Below are 17,189 nucleotides of genomic sequence, written 5' to 3' on the forward strand. Positions count from 1 at the left end.
TGGTGTACCTGTCTCTTTTATAACTAAGCAAAGCAGTAAAGTTTGGAGTGCAAGAGGTATTAAAAAATTGCTAATAAACTAAAGGTCTGGATAGTGAAATGGCAAAAGCTACCTAAGTTGAAAAGACTGCTTCATTCTGATTTGAGGGGTTTGTATAAAAAGATCCCAGAAGTGAGCCTCTTGCTTTGCCTTGCACAGCCTTAACTAAACTATACTGTTTTCATGTTGTCATAAGACACCAGTTTTTTCCTTCTACCCTGGTACAGTCTGCTAGGCAAGTTTCCAGCTATTTTTATCCTGTACTACCAGTGGCTGCAGGAAGACTGCTGCCTCACTCGTGTAGCTGCAACCCACTGCTAAGCAATGAACTCAGTGTAATCAGCTGGCCGTGGCTCAGAGAAAGCCTTTGACTTTATTAGGGAAAAGAAGCATGCTTTGGAAAGGATTCTTGCAGAATTATCCAGAGGAAGGTGATAGCAGATGGTGAGAAGTGTATAGTCCTGACAGGCCTGGGTATCAGGAAGACGTCAAATTTAAACTGCACAGTGACAACTGTCCTCACTCCAAAGTGAGGAAGACAAGAGAATAAACACTGGAGAGTTTCTTTGAATAAAAAAAGAAGAGCTAGGACACTGACTTTAGGTTTTCATGTGATACTGCAGTTTAAAGAATGAGCAATCCAAAGAAAGCACCATGGAGTATGGATACAATGAAGAGTGATTTATTATAGGGAGCATTTCATCTGTAACTTGGGGGTTTGAGAGTTAAAGGATGAATTTGGACAGTGATGGAATGGATGACATCAGCAGTAAAATATCCACGTTGGATATGGAGGGGAATTATAAAAAGGTAAGAGACAAAAAGAACTCTTTTGTCTTCTAACAATTGCTCTACTTTTGCAGAAGAGAAATAGTTCAAATCTTGAAGAGTTGCCAAATACCATACACAGCACCCTGTGCTACAACTCATCCTTGAAGACTGAATAAACAGTCTTTAATGTGTGTGTTCTTCATGTGTTCAAATATTGAAACATTCTGTTGTATTTAACATTTAAGACCCATTTTTATGAAAATATTCAGTTTTTGGTTTATTGCAATATTTTTTAGTTTACTACGTTTAGCTTTCAAAAGTACAACTTACTTTTTACACAAAATAAGGACTATTTCAGTAATAAGTGATTCCTTTTGGCCCTCCAATTCCTGAGGCAAATGTACAATGTAGCTTAAGAAATTAGAAGTTTGACTTTATAAGTTTGTACTTTGTAATAAATGCATCTTGAAACAAAAGATATAAACTCAAGTGTTCTGGAGTTATGGTATTTACAAAAATTTTATAACAGCCTTTATCCTTTTCAAAAAATGGCCTATACAGTTTTGAAACTTTAAATATAGTGATTGTCTACATCTGGTAATAACAGACCTAGGTAAAAATAGCTTTAGTTGCATGGTTGCAGTCCTCACGTTAACTGCTAGTATGTGCTTGTCTCTTGAGGGCCAGGATGTTATGGTACTCATTTTTTCCGGGAAGCAAGCGCTGTTCTATATTGTCTCACAATATGTACAGTAAATCTTCATCGATACCAGTCTTAAGATCCTGAGAAGTGCTTAGCGTCCTCAGCTTCCACTAACTTCAGGCAGAGGACTGCACTTTGCAACATATATCACGTTGTGGTATCCATAAAAATCAAATAAAGAATTGCTGTAGTCCTAGCAGTAATTTAAACTGTCACAGGAATAAATACTTTTACCTTGAAACAGTTCTCTATGTTGCACTATTTATCACAAAATGGCTAATATTTGCTACCATTTTGTATAAATTAATCTTTTAGCAGTGTTGGCTGTATCTCTAAATTAAAGATTCGGCTAGGTCTAGTAATAATTGTAGAATAATATACCTTGTTGTTACCCCTTAGTTCCAAATATTTTTTTAATACATTTTCTTTCATAATAAGTACTCCTGTAAATGGCACCTTTAATGTGTAAAGACTATTAATAGAGTAGGTTGAACTATGAGTCAGCCAGATACACCAGTGCTAGCTAATGATCATTCCCTGGGTGATATGAACATGGACTTCTGTCATTTGTGTGGATGATAATGACACTTGCTGTATTGCAGTTTATTTGCTTGCTACATCTTCTGTTTTTAATGTTGTTTAAGTGTCAAGAGGGAAAAGAGTCTGAGTTTGAGAGACCACGTTAAAGACATTTAATATCCACTGCAGGAAAGGTCTTGTTACAGGGTAGAAGTCATGTTTTCAGGCTGTTGTCCAAGAGAAAATGATTTTAGCAATAATATGCTGTATATGTATATGTATGTGCAGAATGTATAGTATATACAAACTGTTAAAACCTCAGTTCACTCTGTTTTTGTTTACTACATGTGGAAGAAAGGGTACATAAAAATTGGTCACAAGATAATGGTCTAATGCATTACCACCAATGGATAGCTATCAACTAATGATCCAAGTAGCTTTTGTGGTACTTAGGCTCTTCATAACATACCGTATAAATTATGGAGGTACACCAGTGATGTTTCAGAAACAATATAACGAAGTACAATAAAACTGAGCAGGTCAGAAAAGCTTGTCCAGTGAATGCTATCTAACGTGCTCTTGGAAACATTCAGTGAAGAAAGGTTCCTGTTGAAACCAGAACTCAGGAATTCTCCTTTACTTCCAGTGTAGTCTTCAGATTTGTTACAATTCTCCTTTTTCAGGAGTATATAGCCCTTTTGTTGGTCTGATAAACCTACCTGTTCTTATTGTTTACATTTCATGATATTAAAGACTTGAAAGTAATTGGTATAAGAATTGATAGCAATATTATGGCACTGAATGGTTTGTTTGTTTGTTTTTAAATTGAGGGGATTTGTCTTGTTGTTGTTGTGGTAATCCAAAGCCTATTATAAGGAAACTAAAGCAATGAAAAGATATTCAAATGTGTAGTGCATCCAGAAAAGGAAAGATGTGCCAAAGGCAATAGAGATTCAGTAAGCTGTTGGCAATATCTACACAACTTTCTTTATCCTTGAATTATAGGCGGCGTGCCAGCATTTGTATTTTTTACTCTGTTTAGTCCGTGGTGTAGTACCTTGATGTAGTTAGATATGTTTTTCAAACCATGGATGGAGAATAAATAGGTTGCACTATACTATCTGTTTTGGTAGTATAAATATCATTGGTTAAGTTTCTTGGAATTTGCTCTCATGTAACCAATGACAGATCTTGCCAGCTGTTGGATCAAAATGATACATAAAATATGTTGAAGATTGGCTATACCATGAAAAAAAATTAGAATTGTGCAGTGCCCTCCCTGGACCCTCTTTTGGGTACACTACAAAAACCTGTATATGTATTGACTATATGTACACATTCTGCTGGAAAAAACTGTCATACAGGTTTTCATCTTCCTACATGCTAAATGTTCTCTTCATGCCTAAACATCATGAAGACTTACACTTCTACTAGATGCAGTATGCAGTAGCTCTCCTGATGCTTACATGATTCTTTCCAGGTTGGTCTTGTCATCCTCCTTGATATTCCAACTAACAGAAAGCAGCTCATCCCCCTTCGACAAAAAATATTATTATATTTGTGAGCTTGACAGGACTCTAGAACAAGCTGCTAAAGGCTAAAGAAGTTGCTCCTCTCAGCTATTCAAACCAGTTCTGATGTTCTGGCAGTAGGTTAATTATAACCATAATTAAACTTTTTAAATGCTGAGTAAATGACCCATGTGATATCCTTTATGCTGTGTTATATAGTAATGTTCATTTGGTCAGATCCAACACAGTGATGGGTATGAAAAGGTTCTTGGACAGGCTGACTAACTTTTATAACTCGGTTTAGCCAAAGTAGGAGCCCTGACATTGATATCATAACTCTCAATCTACCAACTTCCAAGTGTACAACACTTGCCTTTTTAATGTGTTAGAAAGACCCAGTGGCCCCCAAAACTAAACAATAAAAACTGAAAGATACACACATTGCTTATTTACATAATGCTATAAATCTACAGATAGTGTTGTTCTTTTATGTATTAAAAAAAGTTTTTTCTGTAGCCATCATGATTATACTTTTGTCACCAGCCCAGCCCTAGAGGTGTTCTTCCTTTATAATAACTGATAAAAACAGATGATAAATGAGTTGTTGTGGAGCTAAAAGATGGGAAAATGTGCATTGAGTGGAGGTTATTTTGAACCTATTGTAATCATATGATTGGTAAACAAAAGGCATTTATAGACATGTTCCATGGCGGGGGGAAGTGGGAAGGCTTTAATTAGAGCGGTTCTCCAAGAGTTGCTCTAATTAGAGCACCCAGAGCATCACGTGCATCAGCATCCCTGCACTGAAAAATGGCATTGGAGGCACTTTAACAAAAGTTCATTCAATGAGCTTTAGTTGAAGCATCCCTGCCTCCATTTTTCAGCACAGGAACGCTGATACACATGACACTGGAGTCTGCTAGAACGTGGTAATTACCACACATGAGAGCAGCCTCACTGCACATCTGTAGGCACCCAAAAAGCTTTATTTAAAATGGTAATGATTTTGTATATTTGTGACACGATGGAATGCAATCACATTTGATGATAGTGATGCAGTCAGAGCAGTCTACTTGATAAATTACCGAAGAAAATTTGGGGCTTTTGTAAACTGAATTGAAATTAGTACTTTTTGATGTTGTGGTTCAAAGGGCAGTAATGTAACATGTTTTTACCTCTGTCCTTAATTGATAAGAGGTTTAGACCCTTTTACTTGTACATCAGATTATCTAGTTATACATTTGTAGACCAAAAAAAAATTACATCATTGTTAGAAGGATTCATAGCATTCGTAGCTTTCACTTCCTCTTCCTGCTGTCACATGCCCTTGCCTGTCCTTGATAAATCACAGATACCTCATTAGTTCAGTCAAATGTGCCCTCAAACTTAATTTTCAGTAAGGCTTTAGGAACTTGAGAATTTGGCAGGGGTCATGCACACTCATGGGTTTGAGAAATTCATCTATGCATTGGCCCTGAATTGTAGAAGATTCTGTAACCAGATCTAGATTTCCTAATGAATGTAACACATCTTTTCTGAATCTTCCTATAAACACTTATTTTGTATCTCATTATTAAAATACAAACTTTTAATCTCTAGCTCTGAGATTTAAAATTAGATCCTACAACAAATGCAGGAGGAAAAGATTATGCAACTTTTCCTTTTCCTTTATTTAGGGTTGTTTTTTTTGTTGGCAGGATGTAGTGCTCAGCATTGTACAGCTATTCATTTATTATTTGAAAGTTAGGAATTCAGATCTGTTTGGTTCAGGAAAAGTCTAGGTGGTACAGGAGAAATAGAGATTACTTGTGAGAGTGTTGAAATGGGACATTTTATGTTCTCCTTGGCTAGGGACAGACATTCAAAAAGCCTGAGCCTGAATTGATTCAACCTTTGCAGGTTAGTCTAACCTGGCTAGGCTGAACCAGTTTCCAACCACACGGACAATCCCTCTGGACTGAGGAAATTCAGGCACATGCCTTCAGTGGCTCAAGCTAGAAGCTGCAGGGGGTGCACTAGAGCAGCCCTCCCTTCCCTTGCACAGAGTTGAGCTGAGGGGGGCATGGCCAGGCCCAGCAGGACTTTCTCAAGGGGTGGGAGAGTTGTCAACCCCCAGACCCTTGCCAGCAAGGCAAGGGGTGGGGAGTTCAGTGCATGTTGATAATATGGAGCTTTTCAGTCTTCCTCCCTGCTTCTCAGACTGCCTGCAGCAGACTGACAGGGGAGCAAGGTAGCCTGGAGCTGATAAGTCTTTATCACCTGATTAGTAAAACAATAGCCTCTCTCCCATTACTTCAAACTCTTCTTAAAACTGCTTACTAGGGTGACTTGTTGGTTAGCTCTAAAAGCCCTGTTCTGTCTGCCTGCCTGTCCCAGTGAAATTGGAGAGACACACACACACACACACCTTGGCATTAGCTAGCATACCACATGTCTAGGGTCCATGGGGCTGGGGTCCATGTTGTGGGAGATGGGAAGGAGGGAGGGGATGATTTCCTGCTTGAGCAGCAAGAGGAGGAGGGGGTAGGGCAGGGGGAACCCAGCAGACCCTGTTGTGTCTGCAGGCTCTGCCAGAGCCTGATAAACCACGGGCTAGCATACCACGTGTTGGCTATGGTCTGTGTTGTGGGAGAGGGGAGGAAGGAATCCCTGCTTAAGCAGCAAGTATTGAGAAGAGAGAGGGGCATTGGGGAAGCCAGCAGACCCTGCTGTGTCTTCAAGTCTGTGCCGAAGGAGCTCTGCCCAGGGAGCAGAGGGGAGAAGCCAGCCTTGCTGTGAAGCAGACAGCTCCACCCAGCACAGATGCATGCCAGGATGCTGGGGTGTCTGGTTTATCTTAAATCAGCAAGGGGTCTGGGACAGACTCTGCATAAACCAGTTTGAGCCAAATCAGTTAAGTCTGATACTACATTCAACCAGGTTTATCTCAACACAGCTTCAGCCATTTTCAAACTGTTTTGTGTGCACTGAACATCTGTTCTGTTACAGGTTTAAACCAGTTTCTGATCATGTAAACCAGTTTCTGTGTAATGTCTCTAACCCTAGGAAACTTTACTAAGTTTTTTTTTCCTTTATGTTTTATTTTAATTGTAGCAGGAACATTATTTTTAACCTGTTAGGCAATTGGTGTTAGCTAAAAAAATTGATTCTCTAGTGAAGCTATATTTCTCACTTTAGTTTTAACCAAAAGATGTATGTGTTCAACTATTTATGTAAATAATGCAGTACTTTATTTTTGTTGTTAAAATTTTTATATGAGGTGTTTCATTGAGATTTTATATGCAAAACACTGTAAACGAGAGCAAAAGACTATAATTGCTGAATGGGATTCCATCTGAATTCATACTTCTTTAATATATGTCTCAGAATATTTGATGTACCCTTTACAGTATCTACATTTATCATGAAATCTTATGTGTATTATGTTTTTTAGTAATGGTTCCCTATTTTATAATAACTAATAGCACAATTGATTTCTTGATAGTCATTGTTATCCTGAGGGTGACAAACAAAATGAGATATTGTGGCCTCAGTATTGGGAATTGTATTACTTAATATCTCCAGTAATGACATGACCTCATGGCGAAAACAAATTACACATTGATCAAATGTGCAGTTATCAAACTGGGAGAAACTGCAATCACAATGAGGGACAGAGCAAATATACAGAATGCTCTGGACCCTTTTGAGACTTAGTAAATTATAATTGGCACAAAGTATATATAAGTGAAAAAATGCATGGAAAATTACAACATAAAATATAAATTTGGGTACTACCTAAGGACCAGTAATCTAGAAAAAATGAGGGGTGGATGGAGAAGGACGTTGGCAAATGGGACATGAACTCAAAACAGTAGAACTTCAAAAAGGCATTCCTTGCTGGTGTATAAAGATGTCACCAATAAAGTCATGGATTTTTGCCAACTCATTTCTGCAAGAATACCTAAGAATCCAATGATGGGCCACAAAAATAATAGACTAATTAGAATATAAGGAAATGATTATGTGAGTTGGAGAAAAGGGATAAGATAGCTGAGTACAAATATCTGAAGTCATATATTAAAATGAATTGGCTAGGTTATTTATAATATTGAGAGGAATTAAAAATAGACCTAAATTAAAGAAAAAAATCCCATTGTCTTTTAGGTAACAGTTTGGGGCAATAATTCTGTTTTCTCCACTTGTGCAATACCCGGGACAATAGGGCCTAAATACAAATTTAGGTTCTTTGGGTGCTACCATACTGTAAGTATATAATAATAATAAATTTAGCATTCAGCAGTATCTTCTGCTTTTCGTGCCATTTCCAATCAGTTCATGAACATCACTTTTGTTTTCCAGAAGAGGCTTAATGGTAGGTTATAAAAAGGAAAATGTCGCTCGTTACAGAGGCTAGGTATGAATGTTGGTGGGACGTAATGTCTTAAAGAAATGTATCCCAGATTTACAAAGGTGATGGACCCTGGCAGTTTTCGGGGCGGCGGGGGGGTTGTATTATTAACTACTGTGCTAAGATCCTATATTCTGAAGGAAGAACATGCATGCATAGTTTCTTTGTAATATGAAAGTTTCCCTCAACCGTCCTTACTGCAAAATTACTTAGTGAAGCCTTCCATAGTTATTAGAGTGCTTACCACTAGGTAATCTATTGGCATCTTTGCCCCCCTCGCTATGTCTGTTTCTACATTAACTTACTGAATTTTGTGTTGTGTACACCCCATGCTAAACACACTATCAACGTATGCTGTGTGGAATAGTTTTTATTGGCTTCTTTCATCCGAGTATTTGACTGCTAATTATGGCTACCTTTCATGTGACACTTATCCACCTAGTGCTTTTCATCTGCAAAGTGTTCCACAGACCTGAGCTAATGACGTTTTACAACTACTGTGGAGCAGAATTGTCAAACATGTGGCCAGTGGGCCAGATGTAGCTGCTCCGCCTGACCCAGTGGGCCGTGGAATATTGGGCTGTGGCTAGCAGTGAGCGGGGTCTGCCACAGAGTCGAGGGCCCCAGTGGACATGGCACTCAGCAGCAGAGGGGCGAGCAAGGGCTGTGCCACAGCCCTACTTACCTTGCAGCTGCTCAGTCCACCACCTCCATCACAGCAAGCAGCCACTTGGCCACAAACCGCTTGCCCCACTGCCACTGTTGCAGTGGTGGTTCCCCCCAGTCTGGCCCACCAAAGAGCTTTGCAGTCCAGACCTAGCCCAGGTATTAGTTTTCACTGGGCTCTTGGATGTCCTGGCTGCTTGAATTGAAGCATGACCTAGTTGGTCTAAAGTTCTTATTGGAGGGTGCACCAAAGACAGATAAGTAGTGATGCAGCCTCGTTATCCTTTTTATTTTTTATTGCTGCCTGAACTTGCCTCTGTTTGTTATATTAAGGTTTTTAATAGCATACAGAATATTGCATTCCTTTATAGTAAATACCTTCATCACATCTTGATTTGCTCTTCAAACTGACATGGTTAGGAGTTTAGAAAACCTAGCTGTTACAGATTAAGGCTTGAAAGCATCATCAATATGTAATAGATTGCACAAAAAATCTAAAGGAGTCATTTGGAGTTAGTTTTATGTTACCCACACTGCTGGTGTACTGAAAACCAATATACCAGTTTCTTAAGTTGACTAAATGTGATTTTAACAGTTATTGATTTTTTGGGGGGAGGGGGAGTGCTACATTGTTACTTCTGCATGTTTTAGACAGAAATGCTATATAATAAATAAATCAAAGTCGGTATGTTACTGTAGAACTTACTGAGCTAATTGCACTATACAGACCAGAATACAGTTATATTTGCTAATGAGTGCTACTAATGATGCTACCAGAAATTACAAGACACTAGGTTTCACTGAAGCTAAGGGATTAATGCAATTACTTCTAAGCAGACAATGTGGCGTCAGCTACAAACAGTGAGATAAACAACCAAAGAATTGAAGGTGGCTGTTTTTCATATTCTATCATATATGTGTTATATGAAACAAACTATTTAGTTGCCTAGCTGAACATGTTTTATGTTGTGTATTAGAGCCACCACAACTTGTACTTATTTGTACAGTCTGGAATTATTGACCTTTCATTTACATGTGGTAAAATACACTAAGATAACATTAAGTTTTAAAAATAAAGTCCTTTGCCTTAGAAGTTTTTATTTGCTTCACTAGATGAAGGTTTTGAAGTTCAATTTGCAGACATTTTTAAGTATTTACATTCAGATTTTTTTTTCTAGTACTCTTTCTCCATAAGTTCTTTCTGCTGTTATGTTGCTACAATTAGAAATCAAAAAGACTGCACAGTTCTGTGTTGGAAAAAGTGTAGTAGGCCATACCTGGCCATCCTCTAGTAAATGGAACTCCCATAGAAATAACATAAGAGCTGGACATAAAAATCAGTGGCAGGATGTAGCCCACTAGTAATTACTGGAGGCTGCAGAAGGATGTTCTCAAGATGTATATTTTTATATTTATATAGAAGATTTAGGGGGAGTTGTCTATCCATCACAGAAAGGCTCCATCTCCAAGTCTGTTTCTTGTACAGCTTGATTCTGATTTTTCATGATTCCAGTGAGACGTTGTAAGTAAAATAACAAAGAAGAAAAAGATTAATATTGATACAACTGCTATCATTCCTTAAGCAGATTCTCTGAAATTACTAGACTAAACACTTATTAAGAATCTGAAAATGGTGAATTATATTTGAAAATGTTATGCAATCTTAGCTGTAGTTAGTACTACCAGGTCTTCCTGTAATATATTTAGCCTTATTGTGAAGATCAATAAGATGGATCCAGTTCCAAATTAAGACCCAAATCTAGTAAGGATCTGATAGTATAATGGATAATATAATAATGTAACATTAAAAATCCAAGGCTGAGGTCATGATTTATTTGCTTTCACTGCTGATGCACAACCATTGTAGCCCTCTAATGCACTATTGTATTAATACTGAATATAGATCTATAGTTTTCATTCATGCTATTGCAATATAAAATCAGGTCCAAAGTCATTGATTGGTGATTATTTTTAAAAATCAATTTGTAGCCATAATTTTTTTAATGCAACTTGTATAGAAGATGGTGTGCATACACACACGCGCACACACACACACTTCAGCCATTATCTCATTAATACATTGTTCATAGCAGTAAAAAAATAATTGCATGAGAAAATACAAGCAGAAAAATTGACTGTGAAACTTAGACTTGTCTGGTTACATGTATGGGGGTTATTTGTACCCTTCTTTAGCCATTATTTTAGACTTATTCATTTATAGTAAGAGAGTTTATCATTATCAACACCATCATTATTATTGGCTATATTTGTATATGTTAAGTGGAGTCAGTGAATAGTGGCACCACCTGAGGATCTGCCTTGCAAAACATGAGACTCCTAAGTCTCTCCTTAAAGTCAGAGTTGTGATAGTTAAAAATGGATCAAGTTAGAAATAAAGTCCAAATTCTAGTAAAGGTTGGTAGTATGAGGCAAGCAGCCTCCGTAAGAGATGATTCTATTTTTCTCAATGTCTTAATTTTACAAAAGAAGAAAGAAACTTTCAAACAGGAATGTTGTTGCCTGGTAAACTGTTTTGCTATAAATATTTATCTAGACTGGGCTGTCCAACTGCATCCCACAGGCTGCCTGTGAGGTGGTAAGTTGTTATCCCCTGGGCTCTCACGCAGCTGCTATCTTTCTGCATAGCTCTGGCTGCAAGAGTAGCCATATTTTCTGCACTCTCCTCCCCCCCACCCCATTCTCTCCCCCAGATGCTGCTTCCTGCCCCAGCTCCCCAGGGGAAGCTGAGGGTGAGTCTGGTGCAGCGGGGAATGTAATCACACCTGTTCAGTGGAGGCGGGGGGTACGTGATGCAGTAGTGAGGGGCGCCCTGGGTGGAAGAGGGGTGCCCACAGCCATGTGGTTCAGCAAAGCAGGGCATCCCTGCATCATGAAGCCTGGGTACCCATGGCTCGTGTGACATGTGGCCCACTGGTGCACCCTGTGGGCATGCAGCCTGCAGCCACTTAGAAGGTGGACATCCCTAATCTAGATATGTCTCTCCAGCTGCAGTAAGGAGGAGTTTTGTTTAATTCTAGGCTGACTGATATGAAGGACTCTTTGGTGAGAACTGGAAGACAGATTAGGCCTATTTCTGCTTTGGCTTTCTTTGCAAAAACAAAACCATATTTAAGCTGAGTCAAATTAAAAATGATCTCGTCTTCTCCCTGGATAGTGTGTTGGCAACTGGTATGAAGGCAGTTTTCAGGCTGAATGGGCAGGGCATGCCTGAGGCCCTGAAGTCTGAGATAAATAATAGATGGTACAGCAGGAGCAACTGAAACCAGAGTTCTCGTTTTCAGACTTCAGTGTCTATGCTTTGAGTATACCAGAAGAGCATGGTGATGGGTTAACATTTATACACAATATGAGCAAAGTTAATTTTGTGTTTGAGTCAGGTAAAAAAATTAACTTCATTGTGACTGATACAATAATACGTTCTTGTTCTCCTGCATCTTAGGCTCAGAAAAATGAGAGAGAATCTATCAGACAGAAACTGGCACTTGGAAGTTTCTTTGATGATGGTCCAGGAATTTATACCAGCTGTAGCAAAAGTGGCAAGCCAAGCCTTTCTTCTCGGTAAGTGAAATGACTTAAGAAACTTTTTCTCATTTTTCTGACTTGTGAAATATATAGCATCAAACTGAGTGTAAAGAGAAATGTGGGAGGAGGGGGGGAAATCAACTTGAAAGTTGCCATGTATGATATCTCTAGCATAAAGTCCTGTCAGAGAATCATTTAGGTAAGATCCTTGCTGCCTTAGACTCTATTATTTCTCTGTATCCTCCCTTGATTTTTATTGGCAGGCATATCTTTTAATTGCCCCTCATTTTAAACTCACAGTTCCCTGTGCTCCACACAAACTTGATGTTTGTCACATCAATTGTAAATAATTTACAAAAAGCCCTGAAATTGCAGTTACTGAAAGCATTGTTGTTGTAATTAACCCAGTCCGCCTAGTTATCCTACATGAATCATTTTTATGTCCCTCACTGTGGACCACGGGGTGGGGAGCGCAGTCCTCAACCCTCTCAAACCCACACCCTCCATGCACCAAACCCAAGCTCCATGCACCCTGGCCCCACCCAGCTGCAACTTTCCATCCACCCCACCGCTTCCCTACCTGCTCCCCAGAGTGAGTGCTGCAGCAGGGAGACAAGGGGAGCTGCTGGAGGCTGGGGAGGCTGAGCAGTGGCAGGAGCAGCCCTTCAAGGAAACTGCGTGCTGGCTGGGCCAGGCCTCTCCAGCAGTGAGAGAGCAGTAGGAGCAGTGCGTGCGGGCTGAGTGAGGTACAGTTAATTGGTGGGTGCATACAGACTGGATAGAATTGGATGGCAGGCCAGATCTGGCCCACAGGCCGTATTTTGCCCACCTCCAAGTTAATCAGTCTTTGGCATGGAAGAAGTAAGGGCAGAGGTAGGCAATTATTTTAGCTGGAGGGCCACTTAATGAGATCTGGTGAGCTGTCGAGGGCTGCAAGGGTAGCCCTCCCCCTTGACAGGAGCTCTGCCCCCTGGTCACCATCTCGGGACAGAAAGTCTTCCCAGCCTCTGTTCCGTGCCCCCAGATGCCTCTCTTCTTGCTTCCAGTAGTTCTGCTTTTGGGAGGGGAGGGTTACTATCTTGGAACCAGGAAGAAAAACAAATCATATACTAAAAATCACACACCTACTATAACATATTTTAATTTTATTACAAAAAATATTTTTGTCGTGATTTGTGTTTACATAGTGTTTATAGAGATGATCGCATAATTACTCAAAAATAAAGTCTTACTCTTTTATGTTTTGTGCAGGGTATGGTTGTGGGGGTGTATGGTGGGGTGTGGGAGCTGTGAGGGGGAGTGGCTGTGTGGGGGCATAGGGTATGTTGGGAAGATGTACATGTGCGGGGTGGTTGTGGGGGCAGAGTATGGCTGTATAGGGTTTGTGGGGTGAGAGGGAAGGTTGGGGGTGAGTGTGAAGACCCTCCCCCACCCCACCACTCCTCCCAGGTGCGCTCATGGCCTGTGCAGGCTCTGCCGCCCCGCATGTCACCATCCATTTCTGGGATCTGCACATGGCAGCAAAGAGCGCAGCCAGGCTGGCTTGCCTCAATTGCACAGGGCTCCCCATGGCACCCATGCACCCTCAGTGGAAGCTCCACTCAGTGGAGCTAGCTGCCTTCCCCGCCCCCTGCCATTCACGTCCCAGGACTCCACCAGAAATGGAGGGGAGCCTGGCAGAGTCCTGGTATAGGGTCCTCCTTGCTGTCACGTAAAGCGCTGACCAGAGCCACATGCTGCCACAAGTGCCTGCTGCTGCTACTGGCAGCAGGGGCTATGCGCCATTGAGGGGTGTGTGGGAGGGGTCCCCACACTGCCCCCACCCTCCCTCACACCCACACCCTGCCCACCCAAGCTACACACTCCCCCAACCCCACATTCCTGCCCAGCTGCAGCTCCCCCTGCCCCTGTTGCTTCCCTACCTGCTGCCCAGAGCGAGCCCTCCAGCAGGGAGACAAGGAGGAGCTGCTGGATGCAGGTGAAGCAAAGCAGGTTCCCTGGTGGCTGCAGCAGTGGCTAGGCCAGGCCCCTTCTGTGCACAAGGGTAGAAGCGAAGTGTGCAGGCTGGACAGGGTACAGTTAGTTGGTGGGCACATGGAGGCCGAGTGAAATTGCCTGGCGGGCTGGATTTTGCCAGCCCCTGAGTTAGGGAGTCTATCTGATAGTCTGCCCTGCTCACTTTCTAGAGTTTTGAAACAATTATCTCCATCTTCCCTGTTATACAAAAGTTGACATAATTCCAGCAGGAATTTCACAAAGTTGAATTTCTGTTTTAAAGTGTTGACCACATTTTATTTTTCTGAAGCTAGGCAGCAGGAAACATTTTCAACACATTAGCTTCCACTGATTTCAGTGGGATTGCCTAGACTCAGCTGCCTATAGGGAGAATCCACTGATTAACTATGAAACATCAGAATGGTGGTAGAATGACTTGCTACTTGATATGCAAAATTCTCTTTTTGAGTCATTTTTTACTCTGACCTTTCTGGGAATATCAAAATGTTTTTTTCTGAGTATATCCAAAATAAATTAAAAACCACATGCAAATCTCATCCCAGTAGTTAGCTGTATTAATAGCATTGCTCTGAACAATAGGAATATTGCAGCTTTTCTTCTCATGTCAAATGCAAGTAGCATTAACGCTCACAAGATATTGCAAGATATCCCTGGGCATAGTTCCACCAGGATGTCTGCATTCCCAAAATCAGAACCACATTATTGTCTTTCTTGAGGCATGCCATTAAACTGGTCAGTGGAAGAAATGTACTTGTTAAGATGTATTACTTTTTAGCAGGTACTTTCTAGAAAGGAAATGAGCAAAAGGCAAACACATGGATGGTTCCCTAGCTGGAATTAAAAAAGACATGATCCAATTGAGAGTTGAAATATTATGGTTATGGTTTCCAGAAGCTAGCATTGCCCTGGGGCAACAACAATTTGTGCATACTTTAGCAATCTTCTTTTAAGGAAATCTTAAATATTCTGTACAGGAGCTGAAATACAAATCACTCATGAAGGTGCTATGTATGCAAAGCCAGGATAGGAGCCTTTCTCCTAGGTTTGGGACAAGAAGTTACATATAAACGAGTTTAAGTGATCAGAAACTGGCAACATAAGTTCAGCGCACATAAACCAGTTTCAAAATGGCTGAAACTGGTTTTAAGATCAACGTGATCGAATGTAGTATCAGACTTAACTGATTTGGGTCACACCACTTTATGCAGTTTCTGTCCCAGACCCCTTCCTCTTTAAAGTTAAACCAGAGTTCTCCAGCATGCTCTGGAGTTCTGGGCTGAGCTGTGGTCTGTTCCAGAGAGCAAAGCTGGACCTGCCCCTCTGCTCTCTAGCCTGAGCAGGGGCAAGCATGTGGCCAGATGCATCTGGGCATTGCCCCATTAGGCAAAGTGGACAGGGAGGGAATTCATTCATCCCTCCATCCCCTCCACCACGGCCAGGGTTTGCCTGTCTGCAGGTGAGCTGCGGAGGTGGGGGCTGGGGCTGGCAAACCCTAGCTGTGGTCTGGGGGGGTGGGGCAGAAGGGAAGGAGGGAAAAATTAACTCCCTCCCTGCCCCTTTGCCTTGATGGGGCCATGCTGGGATGGCATCCGGCTATGCCCCCACTGCTGACGATATGAGAGGAGGGGGTTTATTCCACCTCCACTTCCCTGTCCCGCAGCTGTCCCCGCATGGCCCCATTAAGGTTAAGGGGGCAGGGTGGGGGTTAATTCCCGCCCCCCTCCACCGGGGACCACAGCAGGGTGGGGAGGGGGTCTCTGTGCAGCACTGCCTGGCTCCAAAGGGGGATTCTTCCACCTCTTCCTCCCCACCACCTCCTCTCCCTGACAGGGCAGGCAGGGGGGCTCTGTGCAGCACTGCCCAGCCTGTGCATGGGGAGAGGCTGTCACTGAGCTGCAGCTGCTGGGGAGGGTCCCACCCCCCACAGCCCAGCCAGCCCTGCTCAGCCCTGACCAAGGCAGCCACAGTGTGGCCAGGCTGGGCCATGGGGGTAGAGCCTTCCCCAGTGGCTTGTCAGCAAGCACAGCCTGGCCTGGCCTGGCATGCACGGGTGGTGGCTGGCCAGGCAGCGGGCACCCAGGATGTCTCAGAGACGCCACAGTAGCTCATGTGTCCAGGCATTGCCCCATCACCCAGATTTCTCCGAGCTGTCATGGAGCCGCTGCTGTGGGCAAGGCTCTCTACCCTTCTCCTTCTCCCCTGCCAGTGAGGTCTGGTCATGTCCCCATCTAGCCAGGCTCCCAGTTCCCCCACCCACCGAACCCTGCAGGCCAAGGCTGGGGTTTAAACCCCTCCACAATTATACTCAGGCCTGCCAGGCACACCACGCCACCCCCAGCTCAGCTTCCCTGTGGATGCAAAGGGATGGCAGCTCTAGTGCTCCCAGGCTTCTGGCCTGAGCCACTGCAAGCATGTGCCTGCATTTCCAGAATGAAATGTGGATGTGCGTCCACTTGCAAATCAGTTCAAGCTCTGCAGGTTAAACTAATCTGTAAAGATTGAATCAATTCAGGCTCAGGATTTTTTAATGTCTCTCCCTAGCCCTTGTCTCCCTTCACTTATTTTGTAGGTACTTATGAGGTACAGTATGTTGCTGTATAGCAGAGAGAGGAGGCATGGGCACAGGAAAGGGGACTAGTAGGCAAATTTGTCCTTGTGTATTTGATCCTTGTTTCGGCATCTTGGTTCTGGTCATGGATGATTTGCATTAGGGCAGCTATTTGGCTGTTCTGACATGGTCCAGGAATATTAGCTTTGCGCAGAGCAGCACCAGATTACAAAGAGTGGAGGAATGAACTTTAAACCTCCTTTCTTTCCTTCGCACCAGGTGTACTGCCCCACAGAGGAGGATCAAATCATATTTGTTCTGGACTCCTATATGTCTTTGCAGTACTTACACTAAAATGGCAATGCCATCTTATAAAGTAGGTTTAAAAATACTCCAGAAGTTGTGGTTTATCCAGATAGTGAGGAATAGACTCAATGGTTTTCCCATAAAGGCGATGTCTTCACTTGGGAAATTTCTGAATGA

General features: G+C 42.0%; 1 protein-coding gene and 1 long non-coding RNA gene across 2 annotated transcripts in view; one reads left to right on the forward strand and one right to left on the reverse strand.

Moving 5' to 3' along the window:
• Positions 1-17,189, forward strand: part of SCHIP1 (schwannomin interacting protein 1) — a 556,040-nt gene that overhangs the window by 514,337 nt on the left and 24,514 nt on the right. Inside the window, 1 exon segment of the mRNA XM_090051951.1 lies at positions 12,060-12,178. Within this exon segment, the coding sequence (XP_089908077.1) occupies positions 12,060-12,178 (119 nt within the window).
• The window catches only part of LOC149863034 (uncharacterized), a 90,412-nt gene continuing 83,160 nt past the window's right edge, over positions 9,938-17,189 (reverse strand). The window contains exon 4 of the long non-coding RNA XR_016442996.1: positions 9,938-10,092. This is a non-coding gene — a long non-coding RNA (uncharacterized LOC149863034). The remainder of the gene's footprint in view (positions 10,093-17,189) is intronic.

The sequence above is a fragment of the Crocodylus siamensis genome, chromosome 6 (assembly GCF_052110815.1).
Source record: "Crocodylus siamensis isolate JL-2025a chromosome 6, ASM5211081v1, whole genome shotgun sequence".
Classification (NCBI taxonomy): domain Eukaryota; kingdom Metazoa; phylum Chordata; order Crocodylia; family Crocodylidae; genus Crocodylus; species Crocodylus siamensis.